General features: G+C 42.8%; 1 protein-coding gene across 3 annotated transcripts in view; it reads left to right on the top strand.

Annotated features, from left to right (window-relative positions):
• Positions 1 to 25,876, top strand: part of grm3 (glutamate receptor, metabotropic 3) — a 42,127-nt gene extending 16,251 nt beyond the window's left edge. For 2 of the 3 annotated variants that reach the window (XM_034141760.1, XM_034141759.1), the window contains 11 exons: positions 2,052 to 2,607; positions 5,137 to 5,280; positions 9,243 to 9,512; positions 10,014 to 10,632; positions 17,959 to 18,201; positions 18,318 to 18,507; positions 18,802 to 19,111; positions 19,222 to 19,415; positions 19,744 to 19,876; positions 21,527 to 21,704; positions 22,366 to 25,876. In XM_034141760.1, coding sequence (XP_033997651.1) covers positions 2,290 to 2,607; positions 5,137 to 5,280; positions 9,243 to 9,512; positions 10,014 to 10,632; positions 17,959 to 18,201; positions 18,318 to 18,507; positions 18,802 to 19,111; positions 19,222 to 19,415; positions 19,744 to 19,876; positions 21,527 to 21,704; positions 22,366 to 22,442 — 2,676 coding nt within the window. In that variant the 5' untranslated portion in view covers positions 2,052 to 2,289 and the 3' untranslated portion in view covers positions 22,443 to 25,876. The remainder of the gene's footprint in view (positions 1 to 2,051; positions 2,608 to 5,136; positions 5,281 to 9,242; positions 9,513 to 10,013; positions 10,633 to 17,958; positions 18,202 to 18,317; positions 18,508 to 18,801; positions 19,112 to 19,221; positions 19,416 to 19,743; positions 19,877 to 21,526; positions 21,705 to 22,365) is intronic. The other variant, XM_034141761.1, reaches the window with a different exon arrangement.
• Positions 25,877 to 26,150: the final 274 nt, after the last annotated feature.

Below are 26,150 nucleotides of genomic sequence, written 5' to 3'. Positions count from 1 at the left end.
TCTGTATTTTGCCACAATCTTACAAAAACAAGACTATCGTGCTCTGTGGGGCCGTAGGCTATTTGGGGCTGTGAGGGGCTAAATGCTAATGTGTAATGGAGGAATCAAATCCAAACCACATTTTATTGTCACACAAGCACCAGTTTTTTAGCGGGGGGGGGGGGGGGGGGGGTTGCTTTTTGTTTGGGTTAGTAGGACTTAATGACCAGTCTACACTTTGTTGAAGCTTTAATTTTGTGCATAAGTAAGCTTAGAAAATATGTGTTAAACACAAAGTACAACTGATGGGAATATCATATTTATGCAGATCGATAAGCCAAAGTTGCCTATTTGACAAGTTTAAAATGTGACATGTTAATAGTGTTAGATGAAAGATAATTAAAGTTATTATCCCCTAGGGACGATGAAATCATTTTAATCAAATATCCTAGCAATCTATTCCTTCAGTGCATTATCCAAATGTCGTTCTTCTGTCAATAAGTTTTGATTAAATGCTTTATATTCTTTGTCCAAATAGTCCAGGCTTTTCCTGAGGAAAGTGAGCATGGAGAATGTGACAAGACAGTCAAAACAAACAGTGATGGCTTTGATTGAGTTGTAAACAATGATGAGTAGCATCAGCTGTTGGTCGTATTGTTGTCAGTTAAATCATTTCATAGTTAAATGCATTGAGTCCTCACACTGTAATTATGCAGATGAGAGAGGAAGCCAAACATCTGATAACACACACACACACACACACACACACACACACACACACACACACACACACACACACACACACACACACACACACACACTTTGGGGTATAAACTCATGGACGAGCAGCAAAGAATTGTTGGAACAGAAATCAGATTCGAGAAGCTTTTCTGATCTGTGGCATGAGAAGGCTCATGTATCAACCAGCCATCTAAGCTGGCTTATCCTGATACAACCAGGGGCATCACACACACACACACACACACACACACACACACACACACACACACACACACACACACACACACACACACACACACACACACACACAGACTTACAAGAAAAAAGTATTGCAAGGAGGGAGGAGGGGTTGGAGTTTGATACATTCTCCAAACAATGCTCTATCCATTAGAGTCATGGCAAGGCTTTGGCTGTGGAGCGGAAATAACTCTGAGCCCTTGTTAACAGTGTTCCCAAACTGTACTTACAGTAAGGTGTGCTTTACTCTTTTTACTTACCGTTTGGTTCAATAGTAATTAAGTATTTACAATAATAATAATTGTGTTTTTACAACAAATATATTTTTAATGTATTACTTCAAAATGTTTTCAACATGTAAACAAAAGAGGAAATTAACAGTTAAGGGGGTAGGGTGAACATATGAATATAAGGCTAACTTAAAAGCACGCAAAATGTCACATGATTTCATTCATAAAATAAAATGGCTTTTCAAAACCTTTATTACAGAAACATAAGGGACAAATTAAAATATTTCCTATAACATGGAAATATCATCAGGCAAGGTTTGTAATAGATATAACGACCTTGAGAGCCTTGAAAGGCGCCTTTATAAATGACATGTATTATTATCATTATTATAAACATCTTGGTAATCATTTCAGTTTCACCCATCCATCTCTAGGCCCATGAATTGAAAGAGGTTCCATCTGCCTATGTCTTCCTTCATTTTTGAATTCAGGTAATCATAGTAGATGGTTTTAAGTCTGTCTAAATCTTTCGGAAGACACATTGTGGAATATTTTATTGATTCTGCCTTTCAATCCAGGAGAATCCCTCACTTTCATGAGGGTGTCGTATTGTCATACTGATATTCTGTACAAACTGTGAAGTCCACTGAGACAAACGTAACATTTGTGATATTGGGCTATATAAATAAACATTGGTTGATTGATTGATTTCATTCATTCATCAATGCTGACTGACTTTCTTGCTGTCCCTATTTTAGCAAAAAAAAATTATGATTTTGATAAGCCACAACTTAATTATCCTTCTATAGTTGTTGTCGTTACTCAAAGTGATATCTCCTGACCCCTTCCCCTCTCTCCAAGCAGGATTGATGTCCAGATGGTGTGCCCCTCCATGTGTGGTCCAGTTCAGCGCTCCCTGACCGTTTCATGGGCCACAAACCGACCCAAGCATCCACGGCCTCAGCTTCACTCAGCCCCACCGCGCACCAACCTTAGCCCCTCACCCCTAACCTTCACCTTCAGGCCCCCGCCTCCTGCTGCCTCGCTCTCTGTCAAACCTCTCCTCACGTTTTGACAATCCTAGCCCGCCTTGAGCAACAACATGGTGGCCTGCATCCCCGCTCTAATTTTGGTCATGATGATTCGGGGGGTCTTGCTCTCTGTCGGCGACCCGCCTTCGTCCCGCCGGGAGATCCGCATCGAGGGAGATCTGGTGCTCGGCGGTCTGTTCCCGGTGCACGAGAAAGGTGCTGGGATGGAGGAGTGTGGGCGTGTAAATGAAGACAGAGGGATCCAGAGACTGGAGGCCATGCTGTTTGCCATCGACAAAATCAATAACGACGAGACTTTGTTGCCTGGGGTATCTCTCGGGGTTCACATCCTGGACACTTGCTCCAGAGATACCTATGCACTCGAGCAGGTGGGTCAGGATGTTCATACATAACATACTGTACACAATAAACCCTGCATGTTTGTCAATGGAAGATGATGCTGGATGATATTGAGAAGCACTTTTCAGTCATCTTAAAGGTCAAATTAGCTGGATGCCCATTGCCCAATCAATGTTGATGGTAAATGCTCAAATAATCCCGCTTGCGGAGCTGTGTTGGCGGTTCCTAAATGTACTCAGGAGCTGGGAAACAAAAAACTGAAACCTCTGTTGGTCCTGATCATCATTCGCATTCATCTTCAGAGTTTATTTGTGCAAACTCTGCTGCACATCAAGGTTCAAGGTTCAAGGTTCAAGGTTCTTTATTGTCAATCTGACATAGCTACAGAGTAATTATGCAGTTGAAAATCTTATGTCACAGGCTTCTCCAACAATGCAACATAATAACATAACATAATAACAATAAGAGCAAGAGCAATACAAAAATAATAATAGTTATAAAAATGAAATAAAGTTATGATGTGGAATAGTGCAGTATGAGTCTATATACAAGTTATTGGAATGATATATATATATTAGGTATTAGATACATACTACTGAGTAGCAGTTGAATGTTTGAAGTTGTTTCAACAGTTCAATTTTTTAACAGTCTCACTGCCCGCGGGAAGAAACTGTCTCCGAATCTTCTTGTCCTTGCCAGGATGCTGCGGTAACGTCTGCCAGACGGCAACAGAAAGAACAGTTTGTGGCTGGGGTGATGGGGGTCTTTGATAATCCGTAGTGATTTCTTCCTGAGCCGCTGGGAGTAAAGGTCCTCCATGGATGGCAGCTCCGTCCTGGTGATGTGCTGTGCAGTTTTCACCACCCTCTGTAAAGCCTTACGATCGAGGTCGGTGCAGCTGCCGTACCAGGCCGTCATGCTGCCAGTGAGGATACTCTCTATCGTGCACCTGTAGAAGTTGCAGAGTATCCTGGAATCCATTTTGAACCTCCTCAACCTGCGGAGGAAGAAGAGCCGCTGTCGAGCTTTCTTGGTGATGGTGGTGGTGTGAAGAGACCATGTCAGGTCCTCAGTGATGTGGACCCCAAGGAACCTGAAGCTTTTGACTCTCTCCACCGTAGTCCCATTGATGGCGATGGGGGCGTGTCCCTCTCCCTGCTGCTTCCTGTAGTCCACAATCAGCTCCTTTGTTTTGCTGATGTTGAGATGGAGGTTGTTCTCCTGGCACCAAGATGTCAGGTTTTCGACCTCCTCTCTGTATGCCGTCTCGTCATCGTCTGTGATCTGGCCGATGACGGTCGTGTCATCAGCAAACTTCACGATGGTGTTGGAGCTGTGTGTGGCCACGCAGTCGTGGGTGAACAGGGAGTAGAGGAGAGGGCTGAGCACGCAGCCTTGATACACACATTTGAGCACATTTACTTGATATCTTCCTCGCTAAACTTTCCTCTGCTCCAATTGCTCCCTGTAGTCGGCTCACACCCTGCACACACACACAAGCACTCTCACATACACTCACACACACAAACAAACACGCTACAGCACTGACTCTGCTCTTTTCCAAATGAGCTTCCCTAACCTTACAACAACCAGATTTCTGATTTCTGAACCAGTCTGTGTGCTTGCAGCAGATCAGGTTCTGTCCCCTACCTCAAATTATTCCTGCTGCAGTCAAAGCCATCAGCAATCTTTACTGCAGTTCTTCATTGTATTCTGAAATAAACACGACTGAATATCAAAGTTAGCTAAATGTATCATTGTCCATAACATCCTCTGCACACTTTTTGTAATGCCATTTTTAAGCGAAGAGTGCAGGGAAGTATTGTTTTAAGCGGCATCTGGAGCACAAACCCAGCAAAACCCCAGAGAAACATTACATTTACATTTATATATTTTGAAAGTTGCTCTGCAAAGTAAGTTGGGATGACAAAAAGTAAAAAGTGCATTGTTTCCATAAAAGTAAATCTATAAGGTCTCGTTAAAAGTTCATCTTCAGGTAGAGTAAATGTACCTTGAAATTCTTTTTAATCCACAATGGTGAACGGATCCTGCCTCGATAACAGCAAATCCTTGATGAGAAATAGAGATTGAAGCTATTTGTGATGAAGGAAATTAGCCGGATATAAAAAATTGAAAAAGAGCACTTTCCCTCAGGGATTGTTATCTTCAAAAACATATATTGTATCTTATTTCTGAGCTAGGGATGATGCATCCAGTGATCTTATACAATGAGGTCTTTGACTGATTGTATAAATCTTGTATTCTTGATGTTTGATTTCCCTTATGGTGTCAGGGGAGATGATTTGCAATTTGGACCCTGTTCTGAAAGCATTTAAGAGCCCCAAGTGTAAAGCAATATGCTTTTATATTCCCTTCAAAAAGGAAGACATATTACATTATATAAATGTATCGATTCATCTTTATTTATGCTTCAAATTTATTTGAAAGAACATTATTCAAGTGTGCCACATGCTGATTAAGAATGTAATATAGATCATATGGTATCCCACATGTTGCACAACATTGATATGAAATATCCGTGTGGGTTTGTTTCCCAGGCTCTGGAGTTTGTAAGAGCGTCCCTCACAAAGGTGGATGACACAGAGTTCATCTGTCCAGACGGATCCTACGCTCTGCAGGACGACAGCCCGCTCGCCATCGCTGCAGTCATAGGTGGTTCCTTCAGCAGCGTTTCAATACAGGTAACAAACAGCGCGCCGGTATGATTTGCTACCACATTTAAAGAGGACATATAATGCTTATTTTCAGGTTCATAAATGTACTTTGTGCTTTTACTGTGATATGTTTAAATGCTTTTATGTTCAACAAGTGCTTTTATTTACTGCCTCACCTTCAGCACCTCTCTTCAACCTTTTTCTAAAATGAAGCCTTGTCTACTCTGATGGTTAGCTGCGCGCCCCTTGTAAACACAAAAGTGAAATGTAAACACACCAGCACAATAACCATGTTTCACATAACTACATCAAAAACGTTTTAGTGAACGGCCTCAAAAAATATAGTTCCAACCAAGTCAAAGGCAAAATGTACATTTAAGCTGGTGATATTTTGCTGGATGGTTTTAGTCAGAAGTAATGCTACTATAACATTTGAACATTGACTGAGTTTATTTAACACAGCGCTAGAGATATTATCAAGTTAGCTTATGTTAGCAAGTTAGATGTGATCTTTTGCTTCGGTAGTTTTAGACCAATTTGCAGTAACGTAACTATGAAATGAAAACAGAGACCCTGATCCGTTATTATCAACTCAACTAACTAAAAGCTTGAAAGCAAAAAGGCAGCCAAGTTAAAGTTGATTGTGGCCTTAATATTACAGCTTGTAACCATAAACAGAACTTGAACACATTTGTGTTGTAGGAAAACCATCTCCATATTTCTACACAGTTTCCGGTAAAGTGGGAGGGCATACAGCCAATAAACACATGACGAAAACAAAAACCTGTATAACACAGTACATGAAAGGGAAACCCCTTGCATAATAGGGCCTCTTTTACCCTCTAACCTTCACTTCCTTGGTGGCTTCTTGTCACCTCCTTTAACTGAAAAGTTGACTTCCAGTGTCATGGCAGTGCAAGTCAATGTCTGTTTCACTGCATGTGTGTGTGTGTGGGTGTGTGTACTTATTTCTAAGAATCAAGTTTTTCCATTGGTGTGTTCTTGTGTGTCTCCCCGGCTCTTGTAGCTCTTGTCACAGAGCTGGATAATTTGCATAGTTTAGCATAAACCCTCCTTCTCTCTTACTCCTCTGTGACTGCACAAAAGCATCCTCCTATCAGTCCTTAAATCCCTAATCTCTGCAACTGTCTTCTCTTTCTCACCCTCTTTTTTTCTCGCTCCCCATTTGATTTATTTCTCTGTCCCTTAAATCTTTGCTCTCTTTCCTTTCTCATCACTGCCTACTTTTTTATCCTTCTTTATATGCATTCAGAGGCATCCCTCGCGGCTATTTGGGGAAGAGCTCAGTGTATGCTGACCTCAGCCCGCTTCCTCTCCTCCTCCTCCTTAGTTGGGCAGCCATTGTTAACACATCTGTTCTGTCTGTTGTCCTCCATCACACATAATTATCCCTTGTTTTTTTGCAGCTCATTGTTGTTGCCCTTTGTTGCTGTTGTTTTTACCTGTCTTTTCCAAGGGCAGCACTGTTTACGAGACCCGAACTGTGCTCTGCTTTCTGATCTCTTGCCATTGGAGCTAATCCAGCTACTACTCCATCCCTCTCTACTTGGCCAGTCTGTCTCTTACCTTCTCAATGAAGTAATAGGGAATTATTTTATGTTTAACCATGCACAACTAAACTTCAATGTTTTCAGGGCATTTACCTAGCAGTTATCATCCCTCCCCTCCGATCGTACACGTGCGTGTATGTGTCTTTCTGTCTCTGTATGTCTGCGTGCTTGTGTGTGACTTGCATTCCAAGCAGAAAACACACAGCAGCCTCCACTGCACCAATTTTTCCTCCAACCCTTTCAGTTTTTTGCATTCTCATCTCTCATATTCAACCCATTCCTACAGTTCCTTTACTCTCTCACATTAAGAGAGCAGCTTTCAGCAACAGAGTAAACTCTTGTGTCCCTACAGACAGGCCTCTTAGCTAGCTGTAATCATTGTTCAGTGGTAGGTAATGGAGCAATGCGGCTACATTTTGCAGCGTGACCTTCCCTGACGTGTAAGTCAACTGCCATCTTAAAACCATAAACACGTGTGTGTGTGTGTGTGTGTGTGGTGTGTGTGTGTGTGTGTGTGTGTGTGTGTGTGTGTGTGTGTGTGTGTGTGTGTGTGTGTGTGTGTGTGTGTGTGTGTGTGTGTGTGTGTGTGTGTGTGTGTGTTGGTTTTTGGATCAGGTGGTCACAGGTTCAAACCCCACTGCAGTCAGCATGTCGTTGTGTCCCTGGGCAAGACACTTCACCCCAAATTGCTCCTGTGGGGATTGCCCACAGTATTGAGTATTGAGTATGTAAGTCGCTTTGGATAAAAGCGTCTAACAAGTGACATGTAGTGTGTGTCTGTGTGTGTGTGTGTGTGTGTGTGTGTGTGTGTGTGTGTGTGGTGTGTGTGTGTGTGTGTGTGTGTGTGTGTGTGTGTGTGCGTGTGTGTGTGTGTGTGTGGTGGCAGGTGTCGACCTGCACATCAGTGTATGTGTTGGAGTGTGTTTTCTAATCTTCTACATTATGAGTCTAATGACATTCTGACATGTTGTCAAAACAGCTCATAAACTGAGCTATGAATGAAATATAGAGTGATGCGATCTAAAAGGATTAAACTGAGGCAGGAACAAAATGTCTGTGTAGTTTCTGTTCATTGTGTGTGTGTGTGCATGTTCCAATGTGTATGTTTAGATCTCGTTGTGTGCATGGGAATGTGTAGCAATTATATTTCCACTGTTTGTGTTGATGTATGACTCAAATGATAATGAAGAGAATATGACCAAACCCCAATCAACAGTTAAAGAGAATATTATATGGACATCAGTAGACCCCAGATGATGTCCATCACTAATGCATGAGTCTGTGATTTATTGAACTCCTGTGTGTGTGTGTGTGTGTGTGTGTGTGTGTGTGTGTGTGTGTGTGTGTGTGTGTGTGTGTGTGTGTGTGTGTGTGTGTGTGTGTGTGTGTGTGTGTGTGTGTGTGTGTGTGTGTGTGTGTACAATGTTCCTACACAGGTTGCTCTGTCTTTACATCATGCATAAAACAATTCCTAGCAGCTACAACCTTCTTAATATTTTAATTGTCATAACTGATTAAAGACTGTGAAAAATGTGCCGCACATGGATATCTGTTATCCAACGCAGACCAGTCAAAATGTAACAAAAAACGTTTGACACAACTTGTTACAGAGACACTGACTATTTATTTTGGGGTCTTAATTTACCCCAGGGGACAATATTAGAGAAAGAAGCTCACTAAAAACGTGGGAGGAAAACGTTGTGTCAATAATAGTAAAAGACACATTTCAAATACAAATTCCAGTGTTCTTTTTTTTCACTAAGAAGTTTCTCTTCCCATATAACTGACACGTGTATTTGTTATTGAGATGCTTTTTTCTGTGTATCCTCAAGTTTCTCGCTCTCTAATGCTTTTTTCAAGTGCTTTATTAAACACATTTCAGAGTAATTGGCTCTCTTACTGCCATCTCTGAAAACATTTGCATTGTAAACAACAAGTGGCTGCTTGAATGCATTCAGCCTTGAGTTTAACACAGTTCCACACCGCAGCAAAATACTTTTTATGTTACTTTGCATAACTTAATCAGAGGTTAATGGGAGCAAATACAATAAGATTCAGATTTGATTCAAATTAGTGTTCAAAAGCAAAGATTGTTATCAAAAACAATCAGTCAATTCAAATATAATCGAATTTAAGCAACATGAAATCAAAAGGACTCATTTAGATAATATTTTGGGAATTATCCTTTGAGTGGTTGTGCAGACAATGTTCATGGTCTCTCAGACTGATCATTTAGTGCTTATTATGAAACAAAATCATTAGAAAAATATTACTTTTTAATTCATATCTCCTGTGTTGGAGAACTGAAAAAGAGGTACCCATCAATAAATATAAAGTGTATTCGTTTCACTAAAGTTAGTAGTTGGAATTACTGTATATCCGCCAACTTATTTTTCATTTTACTGTCTGTCCCCACAGGTTGCCAATCTCCTCAGGCTGTTTCAGATTCCTCAGATAAGCTATGCTTCGACCAGTGCCAAGCTCAGCGATAAGACTCGCTACGATTACTTTGCCCGCACGGTGCCCCCCGACTTCTACCAGGCCAAAGCCATGGCCGAGATCCTTCGCTTCTTCAACTGGACGTACGTGTCCACTGTGGCATCCGAGGGTGATTACGGTGAAACTGGCATAGAGGCCTTTGAACAAGAGGCACGCATGAGGAACATTTGTATCGCCACTTCAGAGAAGGTAAGGCATGTGATGGATTATAATAGAGTATGAGTTTATGTTTGCATAGATATACGAAACCATTGCTCAAAGAGAGATACCAAAAACCCCAAACTTTAATCAGCAGTGTCACACTGATGTATGGCCTGAAGCTGCACAACTAACAATGAATGGGGTACTAAATGTGTGAGCTTATAAAAGTTTGTCTCCTTGTCTTATCTTGTCTTACACACAAATGGAGTTTATATTACACTGGTGTTATCAGTTGTGAACCAGAAAATGAAAGCTTATCTCTAAGAACTCATTCTGGCTACATCCACAGTCACATTTTTCATCTCATTTGCTACGGCGGTGCATTATGGTTTAAGAAAGAAGGAAGTACAGACTTTTCTTTGCTTGTTTCTTCCTATGTATAATGTTGATTAAAAAATCACAATTAAGATATGACCTCTAATCTTATTTAGGAGTAAAATGAGTATTTACATAACAATGTCTGCAAATGAATGTCCGATGTCTGTCCAGGTGGGGCGTTCTAACGCCAAGAAGTCCTATGAAGCTGTGATCCGACAGCTCCTCCAGAAGCCAAACGCCCGTGTTGCCGTCCTCTTCCTGCGCAGTGACGATGCCAGAGAGCTGCTGGCAGCGGCTGCCAGGCTCAACACCTCCTTCATCTGGGTGGCCAGCGATGGCTGGGGTGCCCAGGAAAGCATTGTCAAGGGAAATGAGGTCACTGCTGAAGGAGCCATCACACTTGAACTGGCAGCCAATCCCTTGCCAGAATTCAACCGCTACTTTCTCAGCCTGGACCCTGTCAAAAACCTTCGTAATCCCTGGTACAGGGAATTCTGGGAGCAGCGGTTCCAGTGCTCCTTGGATGGTGGAGCAGCAGGAGGAGGGGGAAGTGTTGGACTGGGAGGGACACCTCTCCCGCCGTGCGACATGGACTTGTCAATGGACAAGAGTAACTTTGAGCCAGAGTCCAAGATCATGTTTGTTGTGAACGCTGTTTACGCCATGGCTCATGCCCTCCATCAAATGCAACGGAGCCTCTGCTCGAACACCAACGAGCTGTGCGACAGCATGAAGGCACTTGATGGGCGCAGACTCTACAGGGATTACATCCTGAATGTCAGCTTCACAGGTAAGAGAGCTGGAGAATGGCCAAGAGAGTCACAGATAAGGTGTTCAAGGTAGACGGAGAGTGAAAAGAAGTGGATGTTTGAGAGGATGCTGGGGAGGGAATGGGAAGATAGCAAGAAACAGACAGGAATGTGAGAGCTGTGCCTAGTTAAAAGTCCTCTCATGAACAACACAAGTATGTTGTCCTCAGCCAAAGCAGCAAACCCCAGAACATAAACAGTACTGAGACAAATCCGCTTAATTGCTAAGTATTGTCAGAGCCAGCCATGCCATTGACACCTATTACCCATGCGTAATTGATATGACACTACAAAGTTGCTTTGAGGAATGAGAGCTGCAGTTAATCCGTCAGCCATATTCTTCTCTCTTGAACTAATGAGATTGTGTGTGTTATAATAGCCCCTATAGCAGGCTGCTTGTCTGTCTGTCAGTCTCAGTAGAGTTGGGAGAGAAGAGACAGAGGATTGGCTTGAGTGACAGTTGGTGTACAAAGGATGCGTTATAAATAAACTGCTGTGTCTCGAGGACTGACACAGGTTTAGAGGTACTTATTCCTCCACCAACCGTGACCAGGAGCAGACATCAAAACAGCCTAACAAACAGCGCTAACACGGCAGCTTTGCCACTAGAAGCTAGGGAGAGAGCAGAAGGGATGGGTGGAAGACGAAAGAATGGTATCACATATGGAGGGAGGGGGGAAGGAAGCTTACAGATAAGACTGACAATGAGTCAAATGAGAAAAGAGAGTTTGGGGTAAGGTAAAAGGGAGTAAGATAAGCAAGGAAGGAGGGAAGGAAGAACTGAGGCAATGCCGGAGTGGGACAGGGTGCATCAGCAGAAGAAGAGAAGATTCACTTTGAAACTCCACATCTTCATTTCTGCTACAAATCAAAGGACTTGGAGCATTTCTGCATTAGAGGAGGGAGACAGAAAGAAGGGAAGAGAGAGAAAGAGCGTGAGTAAGGAAAGGAGGGAGATAGAGAGGAAATAGTCAAGACGATTGCAGTCGCAGCCTCCGATAGGCACAGATGATAACCACTCCCTTATAGAATGCATAAGAGAGGGGTGGAAGAGATTAGCAGATTCACACATAGAAAGTTTAAAACGACGTAAATTGAAGAGTAGGTGTGAATCCCGCTGTGATTTCCCTACATCTCTATAGCTGATCATCTGTCTCCCTTACATCCCCCTTTCCCACTCCCCCCTTCCGTTTATTCACCACTGATTAGGTCCAGAAGGTGCATGTCTTTTTTTCTGCAAAGAAAGAAACAGCATGTTCAAGGATGATGATTTATTTACAGCTCAGTGTCAGTGTCAACGGTGACAGCATGGCGAAACAGATTTGTGGTTTAAAAAACATGCATTCAAAGAATGTGCGTTGGTGAGAAGGTGAGGGTGTTGAAGATGGCGGTACGGTTAAACTGGGAACTGTGGCAGCATTCGCTCTGAGCTATTAGTTTAGCCCCCGAATGACGCACTCACACTGCTGTACATATACATCTTTCCATCTACAGTATGTAAGTAAAGGAGCTGAGGTGAGTTGAGGTTGAATGTGGGTATAAATACTGCAGTATCACCATCCGCAGTGCTCTCAGTCTGAACTGTAGACAGAAAACCAACACTGTGCAGCGCTCTGGATCTCTTTGCCGCCTCCTTCTCTCACACACATGTGCATGTTCATTATACACTTTCCACATTGCATCAAAGTTTGATCTATCTTAAATCGTAATGCTTCCCAATACACTGAATCACTTTCCCCTGTCAATAATTCTACAATCATAACACACCGGACTGTGTTTTAAACCTGTTTTTGTTGCGTGTTACCGACGGCGTATGTTGTGTGGCTAGGAATGTGTTTTCATATGCCGCTCTCTTCATCCAGTCTCGACTTGCTAGTTGCTATGGTAATGAAGCCGACACTATTGCCAATTGTTGAAGGGATCTGGTAGATCATGGGAACTGCTCCCTACCATCTAGTAATAGACACAGGGGCACATTGGTGCATTTTTATGAGGCCTCCCTACACACATCCAACACAAAACACACATACGTACACGCAAGAGACGCATAGAGTCAGCTTTTTTTATTTACAAAGAGGCAGCTTGAAATGCTTGTTTCTTTACCAGCATGAAATTGCAGACACCCCCAACCCACGCACTTCTCAAAACCATCATTCAACTCCCACCCACCCAACTCCCCTATCTGCAGCAAACATATCAGTGTATACACATGCACGCAGTCTTCTGTTCAAATAGTGGTGTCAGATGTGATATTCCCTCTTCTCTGCGCATGTGTGTGTGTATGTGTGTGTGTGTGTGTGTGTGTGTGTGTGTGTGTGTGTGTGTGTGTGTGTGTGTGTGTGTGTTTGTGTGTGTGTGTGTGTGTGTGTGTGTGTGTGTGTGTGTACGTGCGTGCGTGTACGTGCGTGCGTGTACGTGCGTGCGTGTACGTGCGTGTGTGTGTGTGTGCGTGCGCGATATGTCTGTGTTAGCAGAGGCGGTGTGCCTTCAGGGCCATATTGAGCAGCAAGCTTACTGCAACGTTTAGATGCTAGAGAACAACCTTCACTCCTTCTCTCCCTCATTTTCTCTCCGCACTCTCTGCCTCTGGCACTCTCTTTCCGTCTCTTTTTTCTCTCACTCTTCATCACTCTATCAATCTCTCTATATATCTCTTTCTCTCTCTGTCTACATTCTCTTTCTCACCCAGAAGGTGCCCTACTCTTTTCTACATTCAAAAACAGCACATCCCACTCAGACTTCACAAGGTTTTCTATCCTGCCTCCACCGCCTCTCCCTGCCGATCTGTTTTTCCACTCCTGCACTTTGCTCATCCCTTCATCCATCCTTCACCTTTTTTCAATTGATTCCTTCATCTAAAGGCTCTCCTCCGTCCACCTATATCTATGCTGCCATCACACCAGTTTTTGCTTTTCTCTCTTGCTATCTCCTCTCTTGTATTCTTCTCCCTCTTCTCCCTTGTCACTTCCCTCCTTTCTTTGCCGTTATCTTGTCTCTCGGCTCATCCTCCCTCCCAGCACCTCCTGCTTTTAGCCTACCGCTTCTTTCTTTTGTCTCATCACCTTTCTTTCAGTCAAGCTGTAGCTCTCTGCTGCTGCACCTTTCCTCCTATACATTTCTTACTCTTGTTCTGGACTTCTTTGGTTCTTTCCTCTGTTCCCCTGAGGCCTGATGGACCGTGGCCAAGGCAGCGCCTCCGTCCCTGGTGACTAAATCTGCAGGGAGAACAAATATAGCTAATGTGATCTGTCTGTGTGTGTGAGTTTGTGACATGTGAGTGCATCCCTGTGTCCATATCTGTATATGCTCAGGGATGTGTGTATGTGTCTCTGTGGGGCACAGATGTTTAAGGTCATCAACCCTCTAAGGAAAGAAAAAGAGGGACAAGAAAGGTTGATCACACCATTAGCATGCAGAGTAAAGTATATCTATATTTTACCTTAAACAGGTGTGAATTTGAGCAGGCACCTATATGTAGTGTTTACTTTGTCAAGCTTAAATCAGGATTCAATCAGGGATTCAGCTGAATTGGTGCTTAGAAATACAATTCTCTATTCCCTAGCTGATCACTAATCAACAGCCAGCGTTTGAATGTGTAGTCACACAAAGAAAAGATTTGCCCTCTCTCTCTCCACGTTCAGATTACTTATTCCTACTTATTCCCCTCAAGCCCCTTTGCCTCTACTCTCTCTCCCTGCCTTTACCCACAATCCCCCTTGGGCTTCGCTTTAGCCCGACATGGCCGAGAACATAATTAATTTCACAGCTTCTGAATGAAAAGCCTGTTTTCACCATGCTTCTAATCAAGCTAGAAGAATAAGGTGTTTCTCGAGTTAGTGGGATTGCTATAAAATGTCTGACAAAAATTAGGGATCTGATAAGGCTGCGTTATAACCACAGTTTGTCTTGCCTAACTTTTCGTTTGTTGCTTTATACATTCTGTGGTCCTAGCTCTTTATTTAATGGCATCCACAAAAACTAAGAGTATATTTTGCTTGACAATGCAATGAATCCTCTTAGATAAAAAACAAAATCGTCAATTGGTCTGAACAAATGGGCCCTTTGTTTTGTTTATCTGAAAGCTCCATGGCAATGTGTATCCAGTGAACCTACACAATGTGAGTGGTTTAGGGATAATGTCACTGAGAAAGAATGCTCCAACGTCGGATGCTGGTGACACATTGCAGGCATGTAAAGTCACTTAAATCAAGTACTGCTAAGGGGGGGGGGGGGGGCTGCTGTGGGTCTCAGCTGGACTGGACTGGGCCAGGATGGATGAGGTCAGACAGAATCATCAATCAGCACTGTTTCAGGGCTGAAGTGTGTTACAGTATGAGTTAACACACCACAAGAAAGCCCACAAGCTGCTATTAGGAAGCAGTCACCACCTTCAATTCTTTAAATGATGAAATGTGTTCAGTTCACGATTCATCAAAGTTACATCAGACAGGAATACGCTGCAGAAATGTAGCTGAGGGACAAACTTCCTTTCAGCTGCTCTACCCACCGTCCATTGTGCATCTGAGCAAATTTAAATGCTTTTTAGTCATGCCAGTGGTATGGCTGTATCCATGGCAATGTCAGTCTGTTGGTCCAACACTCATGTTCAAACCGAAATATCTACTGAATGGACTGTCATGTGATTTAATTCAGACATTATGGATCACATTGATTGAATCCTGTTTGATTCTTTGGCTTTTCCTGTAGCGTCACAACTAGGTCAAATTCTTCACTTATCCTGTTAAAGATGGTTTTGCTCAGCCATAGAATGACGCCTGCACCTTCAGTGATCTGCTGTCTTCCAAGATGGTGTCTGGTATAAAGCTTTTTTCTTGCTGAATGACTTATTTCCCAAAAACGTATGATCACATTTCTGGTTAACAAATGATTTAAAGTGGTGCTTTTTCAGGATTCTTTGTGGGCAAAACTCAGTTTTACTCACAAATCCACTGATGGATTAGTAGACAAAATCGTATTATGTGTTAGTCGCCCAACAATTGCTTTAGTCAAAGAGAGCCTTCTTTCTTAATGACCCAAGTTATAAGAACTGTCAGATTTGTTCCAATTTTCTATTTTGTTTTTGACAAATACGTGCAAAACTATTGTTGCTCCCATCAGCCGCAGTTGCACTGTATGTTTAGTTCCTTAAGCAAATGTTGGCAGCATGTTAGCAAATATTAAACAGTATACGTGGTAAACTTTTGGAATTGTCCTAACGAGTTAGCATGCTCAAGTAAAGCCGTGCATTGCTGCATGGCTGTAGACTCTTCAGCCGCAGAAACTCTCTCATCACATTTTTAAATGTTGGCAGGACAGTGCCGAGGGGAGAGAGAGGTCTCCATCCAAATAGCCTTCTGCAGTCACCAGAGAAGTCTGGGCGGCCTTCGCCTTTTCTAACTTGCACCCTCATACACTTTTCCTGATAAGCTGCTCTGTCACGTCAGCAAGGTCGCTGGTGTGGTTATTAGGAGGAATAACCCGTCTTCTGAGTCTATTGCTCCCTGAATGTGATCTGTTAGAGTGAATTCAAGGACAACACGGCGCCATCAAATGGGTCTGTAGGCTAATGCCGTTATCTCTTTAGTCTGTATTACACGTGATTACCACATACAGCTAATTAGGCTTCAGCACACATCTAAGGTCCTAATAAGGTACTGTTATGATAATTAGCTTGTGGCAAAGTATTTATGTGAGTGTGTATTGGTCTCTAGGAGGAGGAGGGCTCTGCTTGTCTTATTGCTCAGTGTTATTAGCAGACTTTATTATCTGCCAACTTGCAAAATAATGGATTCATATCTCTTCTTCGTCTGAAGATATTATCACCATCTTATTGAAATCATTTTCATTTAGCTGTCACCTAAACATTTAGCCCCCAAATCCAAAGAAGACTTGACACATAGAATTTCCTGTGACCGAGAGAGAGGAGAAGATAGAGGGTTGTGCTGTCTCTGTGATTTATGGATTTCATAAACCCTAACCCCCTCTGCTGCCATCTGACAAGCCTTTCTTCTCTGAACACACTGAGCTTTCACAACAATAGCACAGCTTTAGCCCTTGTCAGGGTTGCATGCAGGCACACACACACACATGCACACACACATACACTATTAACAGCGGGGTCAGATATTTGGTACTGTCAGCACAGCCTCCCACAGCGCTCAGAGCAATACCTTAAACCATCACACTGTAAAGTAAAACCTAATGGAGCTTCCACAGGCGTGTGTGTGCGCGTACATCCTCACACACACATACCCAATCTGTATTTTGATTCATTCCACTGATCCCAGGCTGTTCGCTTGGCTAGTGATTTCTTCAGTTACCCAGTGACACGGAGATATGAGGAAGGCAGCACAGTATCATCAATGCTGCTGTGCAGTGAAGACCGAGAGCCTTGTTATATGTAGAAGAGTGATGCTTTATAAACCCAGTGTACGATGCACTATCCCCAGCCACATCATCATTTGACAGGGGAGGCAGCAGCGTATAACACCCAGCGCTGTAGTGTGTCAGCAGCATGGAGTTGATTGCTCCGCTGTAAAGCCAGAAGTGGCACTGTAGGAGTGACATACACTTGTCTGTGTCAGAAGGACCAAATGTCAGCACTGTCTGGTCCAACACTGCCTGCAGCACATCAATAAGTTATTTTTTTCAACCAGTCCATGCCCGCTTTCCTCCTTGGTTTTTGTTTTGTTTTTTAATGGTTTCAGCATCCTGCCAATTTTACAATCTCTTCTATTCCCACATCCTCAGGGTAGATGGTAATCCTTTCATAAAAACTTGTATACAAACCAATTTGGCAGTTTCAGCAGTGTACCTCCCTCACATAATAGACCCAGAGGCTAATTCTATCAATGTGTGGGTAGCCATAGCACTGACCAGGGATTCTGCCTTCATGCCTATCTGAATTTATAGGCAGTTTATTAATGATGTATTTGGTAATAAACATTGTGAGATCGGATTTTTGAGTCGTGTTCTTGGCCCTATGTGACCTCAGGGAGTGATGGGGGGCCATTGATACACAGCGACATCACCAAGCATACCAGGCATTTATAGCCTCTTTGCAAATACTATGGTAACTGGCTGGTCTTCAGTAATGAAAACACCATTGTAATGCCCTTCACTGTCTGTTCTGAATTCCTAAGGCTTAACTGACCAAAGCCCATTGTCTCTGTCCTCACTGTTGCTTTTAAGATGCATCAATGGGACGTCAATGGGATGATTGTAAGCAATTGTTTAGCTTTAATCTCCTTTTTCCACTCTTCTTATCACTTTCTTTTCCACTCTTTGTATCCTCTCACCCCCTGCAGCCCCTTTCTCTCCTCCAGGCAGTGAAACAGCAGTGAAATTTGATTCCCAGGGGGACGGCGTGGGCCGATACAACATCTTCAGCTACCAGCGCTCTGCCGATCGTTACGGTTACGTGCCGGTAGGTGACTGGGCAGAGAGTCTGACTTTGAGCAACGATCTGATTCACTGGCCAAGAGAAGTGGTGCCCACCTCGCAGTGCAGCGATCCCTGTGAACGCAATGAGATGAAGAAAATGCAGGCAGGTAGGAGACAGAAGTTCAACAGTGTTCTTTTTGTCCGAAACCAATCAAACGGCAGCAGTGGCTTTCGAAAAATCTCAGAGATGTCTCATTCTGCTGTTAATATGGTTGTTTCCCAGGTGAGTACTGCTGCTGGATCTGCACATCCTGTGAGCCTCATGAATACCTGGCTGATGAATTCACCTGCTCGCCCTGTGCCCCTGGCCAGTGGCCCACTGAAGACCTGACGGCCTGTTACGACCTGCCTGAGGACTACATCATGTGGGAAGATGCCTGGGCCATTGGTCCAATTACCATCGCCTGTGTAGGGTGGGTGATAAAGAGCTGTGTGTGTGTGTGCGTGCGTGCGTGCGTGCGTGCGTGCGAGATTTAGGGATGTTCATTATACAAGATTTAGGGATGTTTATACATTACGTTTGCCAAGCACATCAGTTAGTCATCATCCTCTTGTAAAGTTTAAATTAAATAATCTCATGAATGAGGATATATAACAATGCTGATACTTTGTGCATGTCTTCTGGCATGTATTATCAACTTATTAAAAACTGTGACTTTATTATACTGCTTGACTGTTTGGCTGAATAACTCCCCCTCTGTCCACAGGTTCTTGTGCACCGGTCTTGTGTTCTGGGTGTTCATCCGACACAATCACACACCGCTGGTGAAGGCTTCAGGCATAGAGCTGTGTTACATCCTCCTCTCAGGAGTCTTCATGTCCTACGCCATGACATTCCTCTTCTTGGCCAAACCTTCTCCTGCCATCTGTGCCCTCCGGCGCCTCGGCCTGGGCACGTCGTTCGCTGTCTGCTACTCCGCCCTCCTCACCAAAACCAACAGAATAGCCAGGATTTTTAACGGCGTGAAAGACGGAGCGGGGGCAGTGAGACCACGCTTCATTAGCCCGTCCTCTCAGGTGAGTGATTGCAGCATAGCATCCATCCATCTGCATCAGTCAGACGGATGGATGGACAGACAAACATTGGATCTTGATGACCTTACCTTCCTCTCCTCCCTTATTTGCAGGTGTTCATCTGTCTAAGTTTAATATCCGTCCAGTTAGTGATGGTGTCAGTTTGGCTGCTGCTGGAAGTCCCCGGGACACGGCGCTTCACGCTACCGGAGCGACGACAGACTGTCATCCTCAAGTGTAACATGCGCGACTCCAGCATGCTGCTGTCACTGGGATACGATGTGCTCCTGGTCATCCTGTGTACTGTGTAAGTGTGTCAGCAGGCTTAATATGCCAGCTTCGTTGTGTGAAAGGATCCAACTAAAGGGCTTTATGTTCTCCATCCTGAGCACTTTGTCAGTACACTTGGTGCCATGTTTTCAAGCACACCTGGAAAAATCATTTTACATTTTGCTGATTTAAAACTACAACATTATATGTATACTCGGCTCTTTAATACAAATCACAAAGCAGTTATTCTTAAAATGTAAGAAAATGTTTTGTTCATGGTGAAAATCTTTTCAGTTGATTAGATTTAAGTAAGTTGTTTTCTAGGTGGTGCCCATCTAATTAGAAATATGATTCCCTTTCTTTAGGTATGCCTTCAAGACCAGGAAGTGCCCTGAGAACTTCAACGAGGCAAAGTTCATTGGATTCACCATGTACACCACCTGTATAATATGGCTGGCTTTTCTTCCCATCTTCTATGTTACATCCAGCGACTACAGGGTATCTTCTTCATCACACACAATTACTTGTCTATGTCTTTTTGCATTGCATTAATGTCTTGACCCTAAACGTACATGCTACATTCCTAATCTCAAGATTACTAAATAAAACCATAATCTTAAAGGAAAAGATCAACATGTCGGCAATTGTGCCTTCTTGTCAAGCTTTAGATGAGAGGATTGATAACAATTAGCCTAGTATAAAGACTGAACATGGTGGACACACATTGTTTGACTCCTAACACACAAGCAGGGTCCCTTTAACAACTATAACCTCACAACCACCTTCACAATTAGTTACCAACGACGAATGACATTCACAAAAATACCTTTAGATTCAAAACATATTCAAATCTATGCCCGGGTGTAAATAGCACTGTTTACTATGTATACTTGGGTGCATGTGTCTCTGCCATGCTATACAGTATACAGCCAGCGTGTAAATAGCCAATGTGACTATATACACCCAAATGCAAATAGCATGGATCACTATAGTTACCCGGGTGCAAATGGCACTTTTCACTTCAGTCACCCCGGTGCAAATAACATCTGCCTTAACTTAATTATGTTTGCAGTATTTTGTCCCCTCAAGATGAAGACAGTGTCAACATAGCTGTAGTGGCACCTTAAACAATTTGTAATACTGCTGGCAAATGTCCCAGCGCTGCAGTATTGGCATGACAAACAGACAAGCTCTGTCAAACTGCTGACACATGTCCAGCTTTAACAGCAAAGGGGAGTGAGCATTCACCTGATCCATACAAATCTTGAGCATACACACACACACACACTAAACACACCATTCCGCAAACACAATCACACTCACACTATGCACTGTATCAAAGGGCATAAGAGAGGAGTGCTGATGCCAAGGCCGCTCATTTGATCCCTATAAATGAGGGAGAGAGACATTCTCTCTCTTTCTCGCTCTCTCTCTCTCTCTCTCTCTCTGGGTATAAACACTCCTTGGCCTTGTAATCTGACTTTAAGATTAGTCAGGTACAGGCACAGCATCACCAACATACACCATCCACTTATACTCACACACACACACACACACACACACACACACACACACACACACACACACACACACACACACACACACACACACACACAGGAGATGTTGAAGGGTTGATTACTAATGTGCTTCTATTGCTGTTATTCAACTCTGTAAAACCTTTTCTGCCACATAAAGTTAGACAAAGCGATCGTATGGCAGCCTGAAAGAGATACACAGCATACAAAGCAGGAAGTAACAGCTACCACTGAGATACTGTTTAGTCTGGCCTCTGTGTTCTCTTTTGATTAAGTCTTTTATTGATCCATCCTGTAATTGTTATCCTCTTAACAGTTGCAGGGTAACAGTGTCTGCCAATAAATAGTTACAGCCTCCCTTTACTAGCCTCATTGGCTCTGTGTGTGTATTGAGATTGGTTCACTATAGACATTTCTATACTTTAAAATGAATCTATCAGCATTTATTGTGTGTTAAGCACTTTGTCTTTCAAAAACTGCCTTTGAAAAATATTTCTTATGATAGATTATTATCATCAAATTAGCTCCGAGCAGCACTTTGAACAGCATTAGTATAAGATGTATCCATCAAAGTGTGGCTACTAATTACAGCCTCGTGCTCTTTTCTCTACAGGTTCAGACCACTACCATGTGTATCTCAGTGAGCCTGAGTGGCTTTGTGGTCCTGGGCTGCATGTTTGCTCCCAAGGTCCATATCATCATGTTCCAGCCCCAGAAGAATGTGACCAGCCACAGGCTTAACCTCAATCGCTTCAGTGTCAGTGGGGCTGCCACCACATACGCATCTCATGGTAGGTTACATGCAGTTACCTCATTTTTAAAGAGGCAGGGGTTTAGAGCAGCACTCTCTTTCATTAATATGCCTCTTTCAAATGTGTGTTGCAGTCAATATTCAGCACAATGTTCCACTTTTACATCTGTGATTATAATCTATAAAGGTGGTTTATGATGACAAAAGCAAGAAAAGGTCACTGAAACTTCAAATATGATACCTTTATAGTATTGTATGATTGACAGTTGTAGTGATATGCTAGTAGAGATGCTAGTTTAGAGTCTTTCTGACAGAGTTGCATTGTTGGCCAGTAAAAGCAGATGCCAAGAAAGGTACTGAATTGGCTCCAGAAAAAAGGTATTAAAGGGCTGAGTGCAACCTTTTACAAATGACCTGTAAATTGACAGTGACGTTTTATTTATTACCAGTAGATTAAGTCTGCATTTACATCACCAGTGATATCATTTGTGGTTTTTTCTGAACTCTTTATATCATGGCATCTAGTCATCCATCACTTCTTAGATTTGTTTTATTATTTGTAACTGTATGTAAAGTGATTTCAGGTCAAATGTAATGGAATAATGTGACAATATATAATGCAGCGTTGTTGGTTTTGAGAAAAGGTTTTTCAACCATTTGGCAGCAAAATGAGATACCCTTGTCCTTTCTCTTTTTTCTAGCTTCTGTCAGCGCCCCCCCCGTCCCAACAGTGTGCAATGGGAGAGAAATTGTCGACTCCACTACTTCCTCTCTGTGACCACATCCTATCCTCTCTAAATCAGCCCCTGCGACTGTTAGCCAATCCATGAACATTGATCCCCTTGACCGGCATTCCCCTCCCCATTCACACACACTACATACACTCAAAACTCACACATGTACACGTACACACAAAAACACACACACAAACAAAGAAACAACCTTCCTTGTGGACTAGAACAGTATTGTTTCAAAAATGTAGAAAAATGTGTAACTATAATTAAAATATTTTCTAGGGATGTACATGAAATCAACATTGTTGTAAGTAGAGAAACAAAAGAACAAAAAAAGTTTTTAGGAGGAATTTTTGGAGCCTTTGTTTTTGATAGCTTTGTTATGATGCCGTGTAAATAGACATGCGCTTAAACATGGTAGGAGGGTTGTGTGTTCCTCAGTCTGGATGCACATGTGTGGCTCTGCTTGCCTCACCTGCAATATCCCACAGACTTTTTATTCTCATGCTTTTTTGTAGGTCTCATTGTAATAACCAATAATGTATGCATTTCTATTGTGTATCTGTACATTTGTATATTATACTACTGATGGTTCAAACAGCACAATGTTGACAGTCTTGTTCCCCTAAAATGAATGTGGACAAAAGCAGAAGCTGGATGGTAAAGGATCCACCTATCAATTTACACTTACTGGGCCAGAACCCAATTTTCAGTTTGCTAAATCATCTGTTCACGTCTTGATAGATTTTCTTTGCATCCTAGATCTGTATAAAGAAACATTGTGGCTGTTTTTCAGGACAAATATGTTTTGCTTTTGATACAAATGTTCATTTTTCTATTTCTAATCATAGAATCCCTTTACCTAAACGGCCATAGTTCCGGACATGTGTTCCCCAAGGCTGCAGTATCCGCACTCCCACTCTCAAACGGCCTGTTTCTTTAGAGGACTGCTGTAATGGATTGCTAATAGCAACTCATAACAAGGCTACAAACAAATGTTACATCAAATGCATTTATTTTGCCTCAAAACTGTCAACACAGACAGTGCTGCAAAAGTTCTGCCAACAAACACAAATTGGTGTCTTTCCCAGTAATTATGAATTTGTGCTCATATGATTCAAACACTAATGAGAGGAATCTGTCTGCTTTGCCGAACACATGTTGAATCTTTCCGACTACAGGGGAGTGGTAGCTTATGTTTTCGTGCCCTGTAGATACAGTCTGTGGTGATGTTTAAAATATGGCTATGTGCCTTAATGTATGTTTGGTAGTGTTCAAAGTAGAGGTTGAAAAGTGATCAGTTTTACATTACCAACTGCAAATCCTTGTTTGGTAAATGTAAAAGTGACCCCAGTATATTATCTGTTTCAGGCCAAAACAATGCCAGTTAGTTTATTCCCTAGCGAGACTTTTGCTATTGATTGTTTACCTGAAGTGTTAAAACAGTGAATCTGAGAATTGACTTTCTCTACCCCCCCTTCTTCTCTAGTCTGTGATTAAAAAGCATCAAATGGACATTTCTGATGGACACCCATCACACTGATTTAGCATTTTTCAAAGTTTAGCGGCTCCAGTAAAAGAAGAAAGGGGAAGTGAAAAGCTCATATACCATGTTGATGAAGTCATTGACTTGTCGACTTATTGAAGTGTGCAGTTTACATCTCTGTGTTAAATTTGTTGACGTTGAGAGGCACAGTGGAGCAGCTGGCTGCGGCAATCCCAGAGAGGCTCATGAGAGGAAGCAAAGCACACGATGTCAGCTGCTGGCTGATCCAATCATCTAACAAAAGGATGTGAGGGTAGAACTCATATGCACAACATACATAACACTTATCAAAACATCCCATCAAATTCTGTCTGTGGCTCGAAATATGAAAGACTCTCTGCTGGGCACTTATGAGTTGGTTCAGATAAATGACAAAAACATGAATGAAGTTTTTATGAAGTAGATTAAATTAGTGGAATAATTTAGCACAACATCATAATTGATTTTAAAGGGTGAAGAATGTATTGCATTTAGTACATTATTAATAAACAGATTTTAAATGGATAAATACTATAATATGCTGTCTAAAAGAAAATGTGACTGTTATACTAACAAAATATGTGATCAGAATCACTTATTTCCATCCCAGAGGGGCATTTGAGATGTAGTTTCTCCATGTTGAAATGTGTGTACAGGCAGAACATTCATCTGTTGACTGGTCTACACCTTCACACAGCCGCTCTCCTACGGCTCCCTGTGATTATCACTCTGAATGATAGATTGAAAGAATTTTAGAGGATGCGCCAAGACAAGCCGACCTACATTGGGGCGTGTGTGTGAGGTGCAGAGAGCGGGAGGAGAGTGTGATGTGGCAGAGCAGAGGGGAGCTGCTGCTGGATTATGTAAAGCACTCCCACAGCCCAGAAGTCACAGCGCTCCTATGGAAGCTCAAAGCATCTCACAGATTCAGATTCTTTGTTAGCAGAAGGCTTAGCCATTCACTCAGTGGTCCTGCTCCCACAAGATACACCCCGCATGGCAGGTTGCTATGGACAACCACTGCCACATCCGCTGCCGGAATGTCTATTTGTCTGCATGAAGAGGAGGGTGGGAGGAGGGGTGAGGAGAGGGCGAAAGAAGAGGAATAGAAAGAGTAAAAATGGGTTGCTGGTTTTGATTCAAATTGGCAGTGACTGATGGGATTTGGCTCAGCAAGGCCCAGTACTCTACTCCCAGCTTTTAATGGCAGCACAAATACAGCACTTAACCCGGATTCTCCTCTCATTTAGTCCAGGGGACTAGTCTCAGACAACAGTCTCACACTCTTCCACTGACCCTCTCTCTCTCAAGCCACCTCAGCCCTTGAACCTTTCCCCCGCCACCTTGTTTCCCCGCCTCATCTCCACTCTGTGAAACGTTGGTCTCAGCCAAGACCACCTAAAGCCAGACCAACAGACTGGTAGCCCTCATTTAAACTGAAGCACTCAGATCCGTGTGCCCACTGCAGCACATGCCAACGGGGCGGCCTTGAGGAGGTGGGAAAAGGGATAAGGGGAAGGTAGATAAAGGCTTTAGAGACTGTATGTGGAAAAGCAAATGGGAATCATATAATAAGAAAAGGCATCACTTTGGAATACATTAACTTTCTCACTCCACTGTACTCGTCTCATACCCACCACCTCTCTGCAGAAGCTTCTTTAATTGGGCATGAATATCCTTTTGATTGAGACAGCCCTCCACTACGGACATTGTTTCTCTATTCAGTCTCTGCCAACTGCCATGTGCTCTACTAAGGTCTCTGTGCTGCAGCCTCCTGCTTTACAACAGAATGTGTCCTTGGCCTCCGGGCTTTGAAACAGGACAAGATATCTGCGGCGAAATGAAGCCGAGGTCAAGCTGAATCCTGAACTGGTCAATCAAAGCAATAGTTTTGTGTTTATGATATGTGCAATAAAGAGGCTGTGATGACATCAACAATAATAACAAACAAGCAAACAGCTGGTGTCACCTGCTCTTTCTTCCGTGTCCATGTCTGTCCTGCTGAGGAAAAGCATTCAGTGTGTGTCTGTGTCTATTAATATCAGCTCAAATCTAAACGTTGAATACAAGTGTAGATGTGTCTCTACGGCGCCATTAGCAGCCCCTCACCACCACTGTCACACACACACATGCTCTATTCATAGCGTGTTGGCAAATGTTGAAAGACGTCTTTAACACTCATGCGTAATCTGTTCCCTAAGTGATGGCACTCCAATTTAACCATCTA

Source organism: Trematomus bernacchii, unplaced genomic scaffold, assembly GCF_902827165.1.
Source record: "Trematomus bernacchii unplaced genomic scaffold, fTreBer1.1, whole genome shotgun sequence".
Lineage (NCBI taxonomy): Eukaryota > Metazoa > Chordata > Actinopteri > Perciformes > Nototheniidae > Trematomus > Trematomus bernacchii.
This window is presented reverse-complemented; position numbering and strand designations above follow the sequence as displayed.